This window comes from Grus americana, chromosome 10 (assembly GCF_028858705.1).
Source record: "Grus americana isolate bGruAme1 chromosome 10, bGruAme1.mat, whole genome shotgun sequence".
Classification (NCBI taxonomy): domain Eukaryota; kingdom Metazoa; phylum Chordata; class Aves; order Gruiformes; family Gruidae; genus Grus; species Grus americana.
Window position 1 is genome coordinate 16625464 of NC_072861.1, and position 17590 is coordinate 16643053.

General features: G+C 43.9%; 1 protein-coding gene across 1 annotated transcript in view; it reads right to left on the minus strand.

The window, feature by feature from the left end:
• The window catches only part of AGBL1 (AGBL carboxypeptidase 1), a 290414-nt gene extending 273319 nt beyond the window's left edge, over positions 1 to 17095 (minus strand). Inside the window, exon 1 of the mRNA XM_054837473.1 lies at positions 16965 to 17095. Within this exon, the coding sequence (XP_054693448.1) occupies positions 16965 to 17015 (51 nt within the window). The 5' untranslated portion in view covers positions 17016 to 17095. The remainder of the gene's footprint in view (positions 1 to 16964) is intronic.
• Between the last annotated feature and the right edge of the window lie 495 nt (positions 17096 to 17590).

Below are 17590 nucleotides of genomic sequence, written 5' to 3' on the forward strand. Positions count from 1 at the left end.
CTTGTGTGTTTGCTGAAACAGTGGATACAAATTCTAACATATTTCCCAGTACCTTTAGTGGCACCACTGAATAATACAGAATACTGCAGAAGAACACAGCTCCAATTTGTAATAGCAAGGCAACACAGAAAAAACCAACCCTAAAGTTGCTGTGTCTTACACGATGGCAACTTGTCTGTTGAAAAGAAACAGCTCAGATTTTGACTAATTAGCTTGAGATTTTCAAAGCCATCAAAGAAATTTGGACACTGAAATCTATTAGAATTAATTGTTTAAATTAATACTCATACCCAACTGTGGATGAATTGCCAACAAATTCATTCATAAAAAATATTCAGTAAATCTTTTGGAACAGTCAGTACAAATGAGAAAATCACAACTTGTGCCTGATCTAAAAGAGATGAATAGAGTAATTTCTGTAATGCAAATTACTTACCCAGCTCTGGTTAAAATAAACACATTAGTTATTTTTATTGAAAGATATGTTTGACACTTCAAGAACAAACCATAAGCAAAGAAAGGAGAGAAGTGAAATTTTTCTTGCTAAATATTTTCAATTCCTGCCAGCACTTAACGAATGTTAGATACAACATCTATACGCGCACAGACTAATGAAGATGCATTCATGGTATATGGGTGGAATGAGAGCAGAGCAAAGTTCCCAGAGGCTCAAGTTAGATTACAAAATCACCAACCTCCTGCAGGATTTCACTAAAAGGATTTAGAGTTAGAGCCAAATTGTTACCTATTAACAACAGCCTGTAGCTGCTTTTCATGGCTTGCAGCTGGACAAAGGCTAAAGTAGCAAAAACCATCACTTAAAATATCAAGTGTGGCTGTACTTTTTGGCCTGAGACCCTCCTCTTAGCCTTATTCCAGCAAAGCCTGCTGTCTTTCTCACCCAAGCGGGAGTATCACAGGGCTGAGTTGAGATGCATTTAATCAGCTCCCGGCTGAGAGTTCCTCTCTGAGCTTGTTCTGGGAATTAATCCCTGAAACACCGGGGCTTTGGTGAGCTTGGCTGAAGCGCCTGATAGATAAACAGCAGGAGGATGGAGAAAGCCAGGAATAAAAAAATACCCCAGTGCAGTCATTGATACATTACAGGCAGCAAGTGATTAGTTAGTGACATTGGGTTTGGAGGACAACAGCTTGATCCCCAGATCCTTCTGACTGGCGGCTCAGGTTATTTTGCTGACGCACGATTAAGCAGGGAAGGAGTTCCTGTCTCCTTGTCCTGCTCCTGGGAACACGCCAAGACAAGCTGTTATTTACTCAAGACAAGATTATAAAATTGCAACTAAGCCACAGTAACAGGTAATCTCATTTTGTCAGGGAAGTCTCCTGGGATATTTTCTGCAAGCTATGAAGAGCCACCAGAGGTGGGTTTTTTCCTGTCCCACCTGAAGGACAGCAGCTGTCAGCGCAGTTCCCCTTTTAGCGCTGGCTTAAAACAAAGACTTCCCATAAACTCAGTCGTCTGTGTAGCTCTTGGGCTTTCGTGTCTTTTGCCCGAAGGCAAGTATTTCTCCAAATGAGACGTGCAGACTACTGAGAGTGTTTACTGTGAGTCTAAGCATTAATGCTGAAAAAAGGAGAATGCCCAGAAAGAAATCAAACAGCATTAATTTGTGCGGCACGATATTCACTAATAAATACTTTATTTGGGGAAAGAAATACAAAGCTGTTATTCCACTCACAAAAACAATAAATGCAAAATTAAAGAAGGCAGTCCTGCAAGACAATGGATAACATGATTTCTAACAATACTCCTATTAATTGTTGGATTGCTATTGTATGACTGCTTAGGAAAAAACCCAACACCAAACCCAGTCTGTTTTTAAAGAAAAGCTATTGCTGCACCGGGCTAACAAACTTCCAGACCGAGGAATAGGATGTCCAGTTCCAGGGTTTGTTTGTTTGTTTGTTTGTTTTTAAATAGCTTGTTTCTAAATAGGGAAGCAGGACTTGACATGTTCAAAATACATCCTTCTTTCTTCTCTTACCCTTAATAAATTTGCTCATGCAAATAGCAGCAGTCAGAAGCCTAACTGTCTGTGTAATGAGACTTGCATCTGCAAGTAAGATTTCTCACTCTGCACTCAGAGCCTACTAAAGAGAAATCCTGGTGCAAAATTAATACCAGCTAAAATCAAGACTAGGTTAGGGGCCGAACAGCATTAGTCCTCACTCTCTCCTGAGACTGTTGGGCTGCTCATAACTGTATTAATGCTTAAACCAGAGTCTCCCATCCCCACGCTGAGCCGCCAGCGAGGCAGAAGTGTGTACCAGACCCAACTGCTGGGCACAGTCACTCACCGCTGGCATTATGGATTTGCCAGCTGGCTATCTTCTTCCCACAGCTGACTATCCAGTCTCACAATAACTGTGAAGGCAGGTTCGGTGCCTTACGTTCTGTGCCTTGTCAGAGTAAATTGCTTTTTCTAATTTAAGAGGAGCTAAAAATTCACACTTAAATAAGAAAGCAAAATACCCTGGAGAGTTTCTTGTCTGTGTGCTCCCATCCTCAGCCTCAATATTCAGCCAGCTAACCGTGATTTCTTCTTGTTGGAAGGCTATTATCAACAGTATTGGGTACATGGAGGTTTAGAAAAAAAATAAAATTATTATTTCTGAGGGGAAAAAGGGGGTTCAGGGATCTCTGAAATGTCACTAGGCAACATCAGAATAAGGGAGTATTCAAATTAAATTGATTACAGCCTGAATTTTGTTATTACTGAAGCACTTCGTTACAATACTGCCATCATCTTGCTTTAGAAGGATCTTGAGAAGTTATGGTCCTCTTGCCCCTGCTCCCAACCACCCATCCAAACGTCCTCAGCACCACCACAGACGTTGCTGTCCTCTGTGCTAAACGAAGTGCCTTTCTTTGGCCCAATCTGGATTTCCTCTGCAAGCCAGGAAACGCAAAGGAGACATGGAAGGGAAAAGGGTTATTTAAAGACTCGGAGAGGAGGACCTTGCTGCTCGGGTAGTGTCCTAAGTGACCTCTTTAATCCTGCAAGAAAGGCGTTCGCAGCTGTGTGGGATCACGTAGCCCTCAAACTGTACACAGGGCAGCCAAGGGGCCTCCCAGAACAAGACACGCGGTCTGATGAGTTCTTGATCCTGTTTCCAAGCCTTAGAACCGAGACCCTCCCGCTGGCTCCTGCGCGCCCCTGCGAGGCATGGCTAGCACCCCATTTACCCAGCACCAGCCGTTTTCTTTCCTGCTGACGCACGGTACCCAGCCAGGCTCTGTGCATCAGCCTAAAGAAGCAGGTGTGGATGTTACAGCAGGGAATATTGCAAATACTCATTAAAAAAAGGTCCCTCTCTCTGGTCCACTGAAATAGGGTGCGTGGATTTTTTCATGGTCTGCAGTGACCTGAAGGTATGTTTTTTCTCATCCTTGTTTGCATTTGGGTGTGATAATGTGCAACATTTTTTTTCAATAACACACCGGATCACTGCTGGGTGTAATGATTGCATCCCCTTCACAATGGACGGCAGCTCGTCCAGGCAACTGGGCAGAAGTAGTGCTGCAAAGCTTCTAACATGCTATTGTACAGGGCTTTGCTCCTTTCCATTGAGCTTCAGGGCTTCTTTTTGAAGGCTGTGTGCTACACTCTGTGGGACTGAACTGCTTCCAGGCAGAGATGGGCAAATTCCAAACTTACATCTGAATGTCTTCAAAACAGTGAAGGTGTTGAGCTGTAACAGCTTGGCCTGAGCTGATCTCTAGCCAAAATAACTTGGTGAATAACATGGTGGAAATCATCTGTGCCAAGGAATCTTACTATATTTAATGCAATAAATTGCACTAACATAACACCTTTCATCACAGGATCACAGATTTCTTCACAAATATTAATTAACACCTGCCCCACCACATCCCTCATCAAGAAGATCAGATTCATTGTCTCTTATTTTCCTTGTGGGAAATATCACCCAGTGGTGGGAAATTCACTCAGTCAATACCTATGAGAATCAGTGGCAGAGCCCAGATAGCTATTCCAGTAAAATGAAACAGAAACACTTTTTGCACAGAAGTATTACAGCTCTCAATCACACAATTATTTCCCTATATTTGTGGGGGTTTCAAAGATTACTTTCTTTCCCTAAAATCAGTCTACTCCTCTGAACTTCCCAGGAGTAAGTGGAGCAGAAAAGACCTATTCTCTGCAAGGAATCCTAATGCCGCACTGGGAGAAAGAAGGGCTACTCACCACCAGTGGGTCCTAGCCCTATTTATGAAGTGATATTCACCCCTGTGCCCAAGGATGAGGGAGGTGCTACATTTAATTCATCTGCACAGGAATTAACCTGTATGCATTAACCATGATCTGACCCTTTTCCAAAGGATGAGTTTTACCTGCTGTGTCACAAAAACTCTGAGCTGTTTCGTCTAACTTCAGAGCGAGGATGTTCATCATGTCTGTGCCACACCACTAGTGTGCCACACTATTAAAATGTATTCACATCCAGATATCTGCAGGAATTGTGCCCTGATAGACCACAATGTCTTGGATACTGCTGGCAAAGTAAAATGGTTGCTTGCTTGCTTGCTTGCTTGCTTCCTTCCTTCTTTCCTTCCTTCCTTCCTTTCTTTCTTCATGCCAGAGTTCTCTCTATGTTCTCAAAGAAAAGATTGTCCTTGTGCAGAAGTTCCTCCTGATACAAAGTTCCTTTCTGTCACTTGCTCCTCTCACTAATGCATCTCTAATAGAGCAATTACTTTATTATGCAGAACCGGTGGTAAAACACATTATTATATAACCTTAAAACGCTTCTGTCAAATTGGAAGTGTTAAAAGAATGAGGAAACTTTGAGATAAATCAAAACACGTGGTATTCTGCAAAAGGCTTTTAGACTTTCCTTCGAATATTTCTGATGTTCTTTCTGTAATTTCTACTGCAGATAAATTCTCTCAGGTTTCATCTCTTATTTCACAATATGACACCTATGACACCTAAAGATTTTGACTCGATTTAATGTTATATTGTTCATTTTTTTTCTCTTTTTAATCTATTTTTATTTTAATGCCAAAATTATCCTAGCATATGTCTTTCACACTCTCTTAATAAGTTTCTATAAGGTATTAACCATTCTTGCACAATGATCTCTATATGCATGTTAGCACCTACTGTTTATTGCTGTTTCTTGGATTTATTCCTATATTTTATATTACTTCAGCTGTTACCGAACTATTTTAAAACATTAAAGTTTCATTCAAATGCCACTCTGTTACAGCTACTTAACACAACTGTCACCCAGACTTAATAGGGATGGATCTGTATTTTCCATTCAGCTGTAGTTTTCTTTTCCAGTACAGTAGCATGAAACATGCTACTATCTTTCTTTGTGAGCTTTTAGGTGTGTCAGTCCAGAAAACACACTGCCTTTCAAAGAAGCAGCGCATTTGGGAATTAAGAAAGTTTTTTTCAAGCAATGGCATTTCTCAAAGTACAGGTGAGTCTGGAAGATCCTTGGAAAATTTCCAGATGTACTTACTTTTTAATAAAACCACAGATTTTGAATACTATCGCAAATGTGAGTATGTGCAGGTGGAAATAAATAGCCATAATGAAGATGCCGCTATCCTCGCCTTCTCTGTGATGTTCCTGCTTGGGCTAAGCGTGACAAAGCCACGAGAGTCCCTGTGTCTGCTCTCTGTCTGCCCTGGCACTTCCTAGGGTAATGCTGTGTTCAGTCTGGGCTTCTCTCTCTATTCCAGTGCTGACGCTCCATGGGCTACACGTTAGTCTGACATCGACTTGTACAGGCAGAGGAAAAGGATCGCTACAAGGTACATTCTGGTTTAGAAAAACACCGGTCCTTTCTCTTGCCGAGATAAGTGTCCTTATGTGTCAATCTACCCCGCTTTCAAAAGTGCTTTCTGGAACAGCAGTGAAAATGCCTTTAGTCAATCAACACTTAATAATGATGATTGAGGTACGGGTAGTGGAGACAAACCGCTAATAACTATTGTTAGTCACAGCTTATTTTCTTAAGAGATAGAACCTGAAAGAGAAAATGATGAACCTATTTTTCCCATCCAGTCTAAATGAAAAATCAAACAACAAACGAAACTCGGCATCCATAATGAATAGCAAACTCTGTTTCAAAATTCTAATGATTCAGAGTATTATTACTAGTAATGTAAAGCAGAACATCTGTCTAACTGCATTGCTGAGACCCATCTGTCTAGATTTAAACAGCAATCTCCTAAAAGCAAAGCCCTTAGTTCTCTGAAAAGGCTGCCAAGTTTTTAAAAGGTATGACAGCGGTATGTCATTTTCCATCCAGCAGGTAACAAAGCTTTTTATTATCTTTAGTCTACACCCTGTGCAAGACACCCAGCAGCAGCAAGCCAATGCCGCCATGTTAAAGACATGTTTGGGCCTTTATTCAGCCCTTGTTACTTCAGTAGCTCAGAAGCACTTGCAAACTAAGTGCTGGTCAGTCAAGCTAAAAGGCATTTTATTAGCTCAGTGAATGAGCTCACTGCTGCGTTTGTACTCCAGGAAAACGTGACAGGAGTTAAATTTAAAAATACGAGCTCACTGTCCTCTCAGAGATTCCTGAGCTGAGATCCAGGCTAATGTAGATCAGGGACATTGCAAAGTGAGAGATGAATGAGAGCTCTTACTCCTACTGGTGCCTTTCTCTGTGCAGCAAGACAGCGGAGCAAACTTCAGCACTCGCTGCGCCCGTGGGTGTCTGAGAGGCAGCACTGAGCCGGTACATCCTGACTCATGCATGGTGTCCCCTGATGTGCCATCCTCTACGGGCTGTTTTGCTTCACTCTGCTGAGATTCCCTGTCAGCTTCACTGAACCAAACTCCATGGCCTGTCTCTCCTGAGACAGTCTGACACAGGAACAGGCTGAACATGTGATGGCATATGACTGGTGTGAAAAGAGGGGACCTTTGGCACAAGCCACATATTCCTCTGCTGCTGGCAGAGCAGTGGGGAGGGACCTCTGATCTCTCCACAGACTCACACGTGTCTAGCTGAGGTCTGAGCAAACGCAGTCTTGATGTCACGGTGGGCTGATCTCTGAGAGAAAGGTGAATTCTTCAGAAAATACCCAGTAGGAGATTTGGTCTATGTCAGCGTGTAGCTCCAATGCCTGCATCCATTGCCAGCATGGAGAGACCATCAAAAAGTAGTTGTTGTGTCCTATTTTATTTAAGCATGTTCTCAAGCAGACCTATTGGTGTAACGGTGCTCCACAGGCTTTGTTAAGACATAGCAGGAGAATCCAGCTAGAAAGATTTCCATCTGTTTGATCAGCCAGCCACTCAGACAACCAGCTTTCAGACAAAACCTTCCAGAGTTTGCAGTCAGTGAGATATAGCCACTGCTGCGGGAGCTTTTGAAACAAACCGCTAATAAGCATGGTTTTCATCGCAGAGAGCAAGTCGTTTTAATGCATTTCTGCTTCCAGCTGTCCCCTTGAAATCCCTGTGCATTATGGGGAGATCAAATGACCTAAGCCCTCTTGGAAGAGAGATTGTCAAAGAAAAATAGAGCCAGGCACACATTCTCTTTCTCATTTGTCATCTCCAGGTCTCTCCCCCACTTGCAGAACTTTAGCATGGGATAAGAGGCTGCTCAAATGCAGGAGACTTTCCCAAAGAGGAGGCCGGATAAATCAGAGCAGTAGTGCTGCTTTCCCCTAGCCTCTCCAGAAACTGTCTCCATGTGGATGGTGCTGGTTTATTCCTGGAAAAATGGGGGGTCGAAAGAGGCAGTTCAGTTTGTTCCTCTGACTTCATCAGATAAGCATTTTAATCATAGGGAAAGGTCAGGTGGACCACTCTCCCTCCTCCCCTCCTTTGCAGTGCAGACAGGTGGGCATTCACCATGCCAAGCAAACTGCTTATGGAAGGATCTCTTTCTCTCCCTGTCACGCTCCTCTTTGCCAGGTTAATCCTGAATAAAATCGAGGGCCAACTTTATCTTCACTGTAAATCTGCTTCTTTGGCCTTTCAGCAGGAATCCCATAGAAAACCAGGACGGCAGAGAATAACAGGCTTTGCACTGATTTCACCCAGGCTGCACGAGTATCATCTGCTCATGGAGTCCGTTGTTTCACTCTTTGATTTGGGAAACAATGTGAACTAAAAATCCCTTTGCCCTAACTTGATAGATGAGTTTTATCTCCATTTACTGACCAAATGGAGAAATCTGGCGGCACAGACATTAAGTGAGTTTGATAGAGGGAGATTTTAGCAGTCCTGAGAATAAAGCCCAGGACTCCTGCTTCAGCTGTCAATGCATCATCATTCTCTCTTTTGAAATGAAGGGAATAGGTAACAGAGAGTGCAGTGGAGCAGATGGTCCCAGGGGAGAAGAGTCTGCCTCTGTTTACTACAGGGATCAAATTCCCATTGGGCCCAGTGGGAAGCCTCTGCCTGTAAATTACACCAAAAATTAATGTGCATAAAAGGCTTCCCAGTAGTTGATTGCAGTAAAACGCAATGCTGTGATGCTTCCATGGCTCTAGTGTCAGAAAAATATATGTTTCGGTTTCAAAGCATCCCTTGTTGAAAGGGGGAAAAAAGCCAAGATTTCTTTGGTAGAGTAGTTATTTCTCCCACAGGACACTTCCATGTCAGAATTACTCAATTTTCTAATAAGAACCATCATGAAAGTTTTGCTGTTCTCATTAATTCCACCTCAACCTACAGTACCTTTTGAAAATAAGGCTGTGTTCTTCCAGAACAGACCACGAGGAGAAAAAAAAACAACCTTGTTCTCTAAAACTCCTGGGGGAAGGAAGTTTAGCTTTGCCCAGGGAATTTCTTGTTGAGCAGGTGTTATTCTATCAATCAATAGCTGGTCTAAAACATTCATTCTCTTTTGTGTAGCTTGGTAGTGCCTGTGGGCAGAGGGTCTCTACTATGTTATCTTTGTCTTCTCTAGGAGATATGTTATGAAATCAATGAAAAATTCTTGACTTCTGAAACCTTGATTTCTTTATAATATGGTCGGTCTCCACTCAGTAAAACAAAGGCCATAACAGCACAACAGATCAAAAGGAAATGCTAAGTCATGGATATGAATGTGGTGTGTCTCCATTGACCTGTGGAGGAGAATGACCTTATTTTAAGGGGCATTCTTCATCACATTAGACTTTCTTTCCCAAAACTGTACTAAGACAAATTATTTTCCCTGTACGAAAAGGCTAAAGATTATCCATTTCTTGGAGATTTTAATCTTCATTCAAAGAATGCACCTAGACTATATTTGGGTTAACTTCTTACAAAGATGAAACAATCAGAAAAAAGCAGCTGGTTTTTGTTGCTGGTTTTTTTAAATTATAACATAAAACGTCTACAGATATTTGAGGGTGGTTTGGACTCATATTCTTGCTTCAATGTCATGTTCAATTAAACTGTCTTTTCTGAAATTAAGCTGTGTCTTCTGAAACAGCCGCACAGTAGTGCTTTCTGTTGCACACATAGCTTCTAGGATTGCAGGCACTGATGACCCACCAGTATGTCAACTGAGCTGGACCATTTAGTGGTAGAAGAATATACCATACGGCTTCCCCTTAATACTCATTCCTCATCACCTGCAGCAAACTTGGTTTTGTCAATGAGGAGAAGGGAGACTGTCTCATGAGATTACTTTGAACTGTTCTGGGTCACCCTAGAGAAGGCTGTAGCTCCCTCTCAAGGAGCATGTCTCACCAATTTCCAGGCGCATTCCCCACAATACCCTGGGGACCGAAATCAGCCTGCTTTGCCCGAGAATCACAGCCCCTCATCCTTTCCCGCAGAGATGAGCAGTGAGCCCGGCATGCAGAATGGCCCCGGCTCATGGATCAGCGCTTCTATCCTATGGCCCATCGGGCCTTGTAGGCAAACAGGTGCAAATAGACTATCTGTGAGATAAGCGCTTATTAAAAGAACAGGGAAAGGCACCAGGGAATTATTTTATATCCTGGTCTGGTGAGAAGAACGTAGTCACGAGGCTGGAGTCTGGCAGAGCCCAATGACATATGTGGGCACATGGTATTGTCTACGGATTTAGGATTTTCAAAGACATGTGAAAGCCTGAGGTTCTCAGGTCTCCATACATCAACACTAGCATACACAGAAAAGGGCCACCTCTCCCCAGGAGCGTGGCTTGTTCCATGAGGAGCTACCAGCAAACACTGCCTTACTTCTGCACTTCCCACCAACTCTTGGAGCCCTGCGGAAGGAGGGGCTTCTACCTGCGCTTCCAGATGCATAAATCCCCCCCCAGATTTCATCGCAAGTGTAATGATGGTACATCTTGTGTTACCCGTCCCAGCACAAACAGGAATGATCGCACAGAGGCAGCATCCCCTATGACAGCAACAACTCCAGGAGCAATTTTCAACCCTGCTATCCCAGACCAAGTGACACAAAATCCCTCCCGATCTCTTAAATTCCCAGTATATTTATGAAATGTTTTTCTTCCTGTTAACACATATCAGTAAACTCTCTGCTGGTGTCAGTAGACACTGCTAAAGTTAACCATTATCAGCCCACACATTTTTCAATACAAGTAACTTGAGGTTTTTACTAAATGCAACGTAATAAACTTTAATTCAAAGATGTCCATGAGCATATTTTTTATCACAGACAATTTTTCCCATTATAGATAAAGCCAGGAGGACTGGACCAATGTAAAAGTGTGTTGAAAAGATCTCTGAGCCATCATAACAAAATGCAGCATAATACACTGAAAATAAGATTACGCTATACAAAGAAACACAAACAAGATCTATTCAAGCAAACCCCTCTCTGCATGAAAACATCTCTTTTCATGTATTTCACAGAAGGAAATTATTGAAGCCTGAGAAAAGGAGAAGGTGGAAAGTTTCCATTGACATAAAAATATTGATATAATATGTAAATATATCTATAGGCATACGAAACACCTATGGAAGCTAGATAACCACCAATAATTATTCTTGACTTACAAATAGATAAGCAGATGCATTTTAATATATTCTATACTGTATGTGAAAGATAAGCATTTTAAACAAATGCATATACCTCCTCACGCAATGTAGTTTAATGTGTGTTTGTGTCTATAATGCAGCAGTTGTACAAAAAAACCCCACAATATAAAGCTGCTTGACATGGCATAATGTGCCATTATATTACATTCAAATAGTCTAAGTTAAACAGCCTGGCCATGAGTACAAAGTCAGGCCCTCAACAGCTAAGCAGCACCAGTTTTGAAGCGTTCATGTTGTTTCATTTGCCCCCCTGGAGTTACTGCATTTTTTAATTTCATGACAACTTGTTTTATTTCACAAAACCTCTGCTTCAGGATGAACAGTGCCTGCTGCCTGGAAAATCACCCCATATAGCTTGTTGCCCTCATCATTTAGCATGTGCAATATTTATTGTGCAGAACCCAAGCCCTGCACTGAAAACAAATTATTAATTTAGTCTTCAGTTCTTTTTACTGTGCTGTCACCAGAACTTCAGATTATTTGTTTCCATTGTTCATTGCCTGATTTCTCAAACACCAAAGTGAGGCATGGTGGGATTATTAGCCATTTTACACATGATTAACTCAGATGCAGAGGGTTATAATCCATTTCTCCAGACCTGCATTCAGCTGATTTAGCGACAAGGCTATCCTACTGCATTTACATTTCTGCAGCAAGGGAGAAAGGGGTCTCCAGGAACATTAATGACACAAATTCATTTGTCCTCAAAGCACAAGCCATCCTAGGCAAGGATAAAGGACAGCAGAGACTGAAGCCTACTTTCCTTGTTCGACACGGAAAGTTCTGCTCAGACTCAGAACACAACACACTCTCTTGCTCAGCCCGGTCGTAGTTGCTGCTGCTCTGATCACTCTCTGGGTAAATTTTGCACCCTGAGGTCCCGAATTCTCATTAATGCAGTGGCAGGAAATTCTGGATAGCCCAACGGGAGGCATTTTCAGATGAGCTGGCAGTGTGCTCAGAGAAACAGCTGCGACCAGCCTGGGGACAGACAGTGAAATTCTGGTCCCAGCTCGGCCGGTGGAAGGGTTTCAGCAGAGTCCAAGACGTGCCTCAGCTTCCTCCGAGGGCTTTTAGTGTTCTGCACTGATTCACAAGAGTGCCAAAACTTGATATTTCTTCTGTGGGCTGGCAGGAATTAACGCATGGATACTAGCCGCCTTTGTTCATTCTTCTTTCTTGCTTAGTAGTGCCCCATGGTGGCGAGCCAGGAATTGTAGGGAAGAGCTCTGGGTTACCTTTAGGTTCTCCTTGTACAGGGAGGAGATGACAGTTGAGGTGGGAAGAACAAGCAGTGACCCTTAAAGTTGGGGTGAGGGCCTGAACTACCTCTGTAGTATTGTTTGCAGAGAATTATTCCTTTTCTTCCACAAGTTAAAGCAGAAAAGGGGCTCATGCAGCCTAAGAGGCATTGGCAGTAGAGACAGGAAAGTGCTGGTGGAGCACCCAGTGTTTCCTGTGAAAGGTTTCCCCTTTAACCCTATACCCAAGTGTCTCACTGCTGTAACTGCACTATTTTTGCTGCTCCATAGCTAGAAAATTTTTGTAAGGAATAGGAGGACACTAAGTCCACTGCTGTTCACAACAACATCAGTAAAACTCAGTTAATGAACCACATAAAAATGGCCATCTGGTTTTGAGTTGATTTTTGTTCCCTCTAAGTCTATTCCACTAAGCCCTGCCTGCCAACCTGCCTCCCAAAAACACAGATCCAAACTTTGAGCTCCTCCATCCCCAGCCCAAACCAGTGGCCATTCTGCTTGCTGAGCAGTTCCCATGATTTTTGCATCTATTTTACTCAAAGCCAGGAATCTCAGCAGCTCTGCTGACAGAATAAGTGCAAGGATGCAGAGGAGACAAAAGCGTTTTGCAAAATGTGTTTATATTCATTGTCACTGGAGCAGCATAGATATCTTCCCACTTGTCTTTAGGATAACAATAGAACTGCCTTGTCAGCCAGCCAGCAAAACAGCTCCAGAGCGGCAGCGCAAAGGAGCAAAGAGGTTCAAGTTAGCAAACAGCGGATCCTGCATCTGTTCCCTGCTGGCCACCACCGCCATTCAGAGAGGAATCCCTTTACACAAACAACATCCTCCATTGATACATAAGATTTTGACCTCTTTCCTTTTGAACCGTAGCATTTGGGAACCTGTGCAGTCCAACGTAGTAGGACACAGTTTGAGCCGGAGATCTGCCAATGGCCCCAGAGGTTGCCGGCTTTGCAGAATATGTGAGCGGGGACTGTGGCTTCAGGAAGCATGTGAGAACCATGCTGAGAGCCAACAGGAAATCTGGGAATCCTCAGGCGACACGATGTGTGCTGCCATGAAATAAGGAGATGTTCTCAGGGGTAACCAAGGCAGGTTCACGTCTGGGCCTGGCAAGCAAGGAAGAGAGCAAGGAGAAAGCAGGGAAAGAATCAAAATGCTTCTTATTTAGCTAACTGGTTAGAGGATGGAGTGAGATGAGGGCCAGGACACCCAGCAGTAGGAACTAGGATGCTCTACAATCTCAAGGGATTCAGTAGTCTGGGACACAATAAAAGATGCTGGCTTAAGTTTTCTGTTGTTGTTCTTAGCAACTAACAGCTGTTTTTAACTAACGCCCAGATACCTCCTCCTGGCATTAAAATAAACAAGAGATCTAATCCCAAGCCTCTCTGGGATTTTGCATTAGGGAGGCTGCCCGTAAAATGGGATGTCAGACTTTTTTCCATGGTCATAAACCATCCGTGGGGAGGATGTTTACTTCTGCCATGCTGTGGCCGGAGAGTAGGGTGAGGAGTAGTAACCAGCCCAGCCTTGGTCTAGGTACTGCACTGCTACGAAAGATGGAGCAGAGCTGGATGTGAGGGGAGGAGGGTGATGTCATGCAATAAGAGGTGGGAACAGAACGGGGTTCTATTCCAATCCAGAGGGACGAGAACTAATAATTGTAGGACCACACTGGAGGGGGAGAGTCAAGAAGAGAGAGCAAAGGAGGTAACAGGGTTAGAAGCAAAATAAGAAACTACAGTAAATTCCTAAGAGCTTGGCTCTGCCTACTGACACAAAGCCTGTGAGATAGGGAGAGGTTTTTCTAAAATCTGAAATTCACATTTTAAAGCTGCATCTTGTAAGCAATGAAGCACTTTTTACCTAGAGATCTGAAATGTCACGTCTTCCCTGCAGTGACATTTCGGTGACAAAATGCAGCTGCGCTTTGAAAGCAGTTTTTGCTTTTCACCTTGTCACTTTTCAGAACATCTGTAACACATTGCACTTTCAGGGGTTTGAGCCGTCTTTGGAGGATCACACTCTTTCGTCGCACTGGGAACAGTTCTGAAGAACTCAGAAACCAAATGTGTTTCTTTCCTTGACTAGAGCAGCAGTTCAGTTGCAAAGTGCACGTTGCTCTGGTTTTGTTCTGCATGAAACCATCCTTACTAAAGCCAGGCTGTGAGAGTAGGAGTAATAGAGTCTATGCCAGGAGGAGATGGGGTAGATCATTCCTTTAGCTGAAGGTGATAGACCCCATCTCAGGTGGGGACATTCCTCCAGCTGAGAATAATAATCTGTACTGGTGCTTGGAAGTCAGAATTTAGCCCTGTGTGCATGACTGAAGGAGAAAGGATGGTTTTATTCTGAGGTTCATAAAGACCGGCTTGGTGGCTAAATGTTCCCTCATTCTTAATCAGAAAGCTTTCTGCATACAAAGCAATATTACGTGCTAACAGAAATTAAAAAAACACAGTAATATCCTGCAGAATAGCCTGCTGTATGTGCAGCAGGCATGTTCTTCATGCCCAATAAAAGAATATGAACCAGCACTGACAATCCAGCAGGACACAAAAACAAAGCAACCATGTTTTGGACAGCTGTTGCAGAAAATAACAAAGTGTGAAGAGATGTTATCAGCAAATGCAAACATCAACAAAAGTTATTATTTCCCAGGCCAGTGCTTTCCAACTGTGACAAGTAAAGGTCTTTTTTATCACCCGATTTTAGTAGCAGAGATAGGTGATGGCGTCGCAGGGTTATGCTGGTAATCTTTTGGCTGAAGATCGGGGAAGGAAGGGAATCAGAACATACCAGTATTGTAATTGTCATCAATCGCTTATTTTCTGTCCTTTAGCACTCAACCCTCTGCATCTCATTGAAGATACATCAAGAAAGCCTTTTGCTCTTCTCTAAGTGAATACAGAATTTTTGGAAACAAGGGTCTTGTACCAAGGTTAGATTTTGCAATATTGGGGATGAATGCTGTGCTATGTTGCAATTTTTACCAATACCACCACCTATTTCACCTGCAGTGTTCCTAATTATTTCTAGTCTAGCTTTGTGAATAAAACCCATATTTGATTTTAATCTACAGATTCCAATTTATTCCTGGGCCTTGTCCAGCCCTGTTCCCAGATTATGCAGAGTGCACCAGGACTGTTAATGTTAGACAGCATAAGAAAAAACAGACGTACACTCAGCTCTCAATCATCCGAAGTAATAGGGAGAGGACTATAACTTGGATGCAGCAAAAACATGATCTAGTACAAAACATGTATTAAATAAGCTGTAAGAACATAGAGGCAGGCAAGTTACACTGCCAAAAAAAAGGCACAGTAGGACAGTTTTCTTCAGCGTGCCAGTTTACCTGCAGAACTCACTGCCACAGGGTACCAGAGAGGGCAAACCAGGGTTTGACAATGATGTGAGAAATAAAAGTTGCTGACAGTTACATAAGCTTGGATAAAAATGTCAAGGCTGATCAGCCCCCACAACTATAGTTTCAAGGCCAATTATATATCATGGGGTTTTATAACCTTCCCTACGCTCTTGCGGCTGGTGACAGAAACCTCCCAAGACACAGGGGTAGGAGACATGCATCCTTGGGCTTATCCAGGAGGGAAAGTCTGTTTTACACACCCCATCTCTCATTTTCTGCTTCTGCAATGTGTGAAGTTTTGACAACACATGTAGCAGTGAGAGGATGCTGCTGCCTCAGATGTGAAACTCCCATCCCCGTGGGGCTCTGACCCACGTCAGCACAGCTGCACCCAGGGGCTCAGGGCACCTGAGAACTTCAGACAGCAGGCATTTCACTGTAACTCTCTAAAAGCTGGTTTTTGTGCAAGCACCTTGTCTTGACAAAGCAATTCCCACCCACCCCTCATGACAAAGTGATTGCTCATGAAAGCACAGGTTCCCTCCCAAAACACACTCCCCATTTCATAGGGTAGCTCATGCCTCAGCTCCAACATCTTCTCCTGCAAGACCAGGAGGAGCACGTCCATGCTGGGGGAGAACAGAACCGAGGGGATCACCCCCAGGCAGAGGAAGAGATACCTCTCCTTCTTCCCGTGGCCGAGCTTGTCCAACAAAAATGATCCTGGAAGGGGACACTTCCCTTCCCTCTGCTCCTCGGGAGCATTCACTGAGCACACCCAATGCCAGCGCCTCACCGACCTCAGCCTCAAGAGTTTTTGTCACTTCCCTGTGAGTGCTTAAGGATCCTGGTGAAGACAATTTGACAGGGAGGAACTTGCTGCTTCCAGGCAGATCTGTTTACTCATCCCCCTTAGCCCTCGGAGCAGTGGGGGCTAAGGCTGCTGGGGCTTGCCTAGATCGCAGACTGACAGCGCTGTCAGGTCCCATTCATTGCAAAGCAGCCGATTCCTCACACCTCCCTTGCTCCCCCGCTGAACGCAGCGAGATCTGGGGAGCCGAGACTCTGCCCTCAGACGGGGCTTGGTGATTGATGCATAGCAGTTATTGCCAGCATTCATCTCCGAATAGTGAAACTTCGTCTCATAAAAGGGTTTTTAGGGTGGGAGGTGCAGGTCAGGACTCCTGCACGCTGATGCTTTTAGAGACAAGCCAGCAGGGTGCTCGTACGAGCAACCTCAGCCCAACAAGTTGCTACTGGTGAATTATGGAGGAAAACAAGCCCAAGCACCTCTCTCATTAGTTCAAGCTGTTCTTACCTGGAGGGTGGAGAGAAGGACTTGCAAGCCACTGGCTTCTTGTTCTGCCATGCTGCTGCCCACTCACACTCCCTCTTTCCAGCAGCAGACACAATGCAGCTAGAAATCAAAGCTGCCAACTTGCCTTGCTGCTGCCCCTGTGCCGTTTAAGAAACGAAGAAGCTAAACACAGATCCCCAGACACATGCACACTGCTACCACCAATAATCACAGCAATGCAACTCTAGACCTCAGCAGGAGAGATAAATGTACCCCCCTCCCTCCGAGCTCTCCCACTGTGACGAGAAGATTAATTCCTATATAAAGAATCCTGGGGATTAAGTAAAGTGCTCAGGAAAGGTCTGGGTGCTTGGTGTGTGGCAGGGGGAGTGTGGGGAGGGTGGCAATAGCAACAAGAAAGCAGAAGAGCTACAAACCTCAAAGAAAGCCAGGGAGAAGGGAGGGAGCGCGCTGGCTGCCTGACAGGCATTCCCAGCTGACCTGCTGATCCGTTCCAGACCCCGCGTGGACTCGTCTCCGTTTGACTCTGTTCCAGTGAAATCGGAGACACGGAGAAGGCAGAGCAAGCAGGAGAGATGCCCTCGGTCTTAACGAGCGCTGACAACGAACGGAAGATACACTCGGCA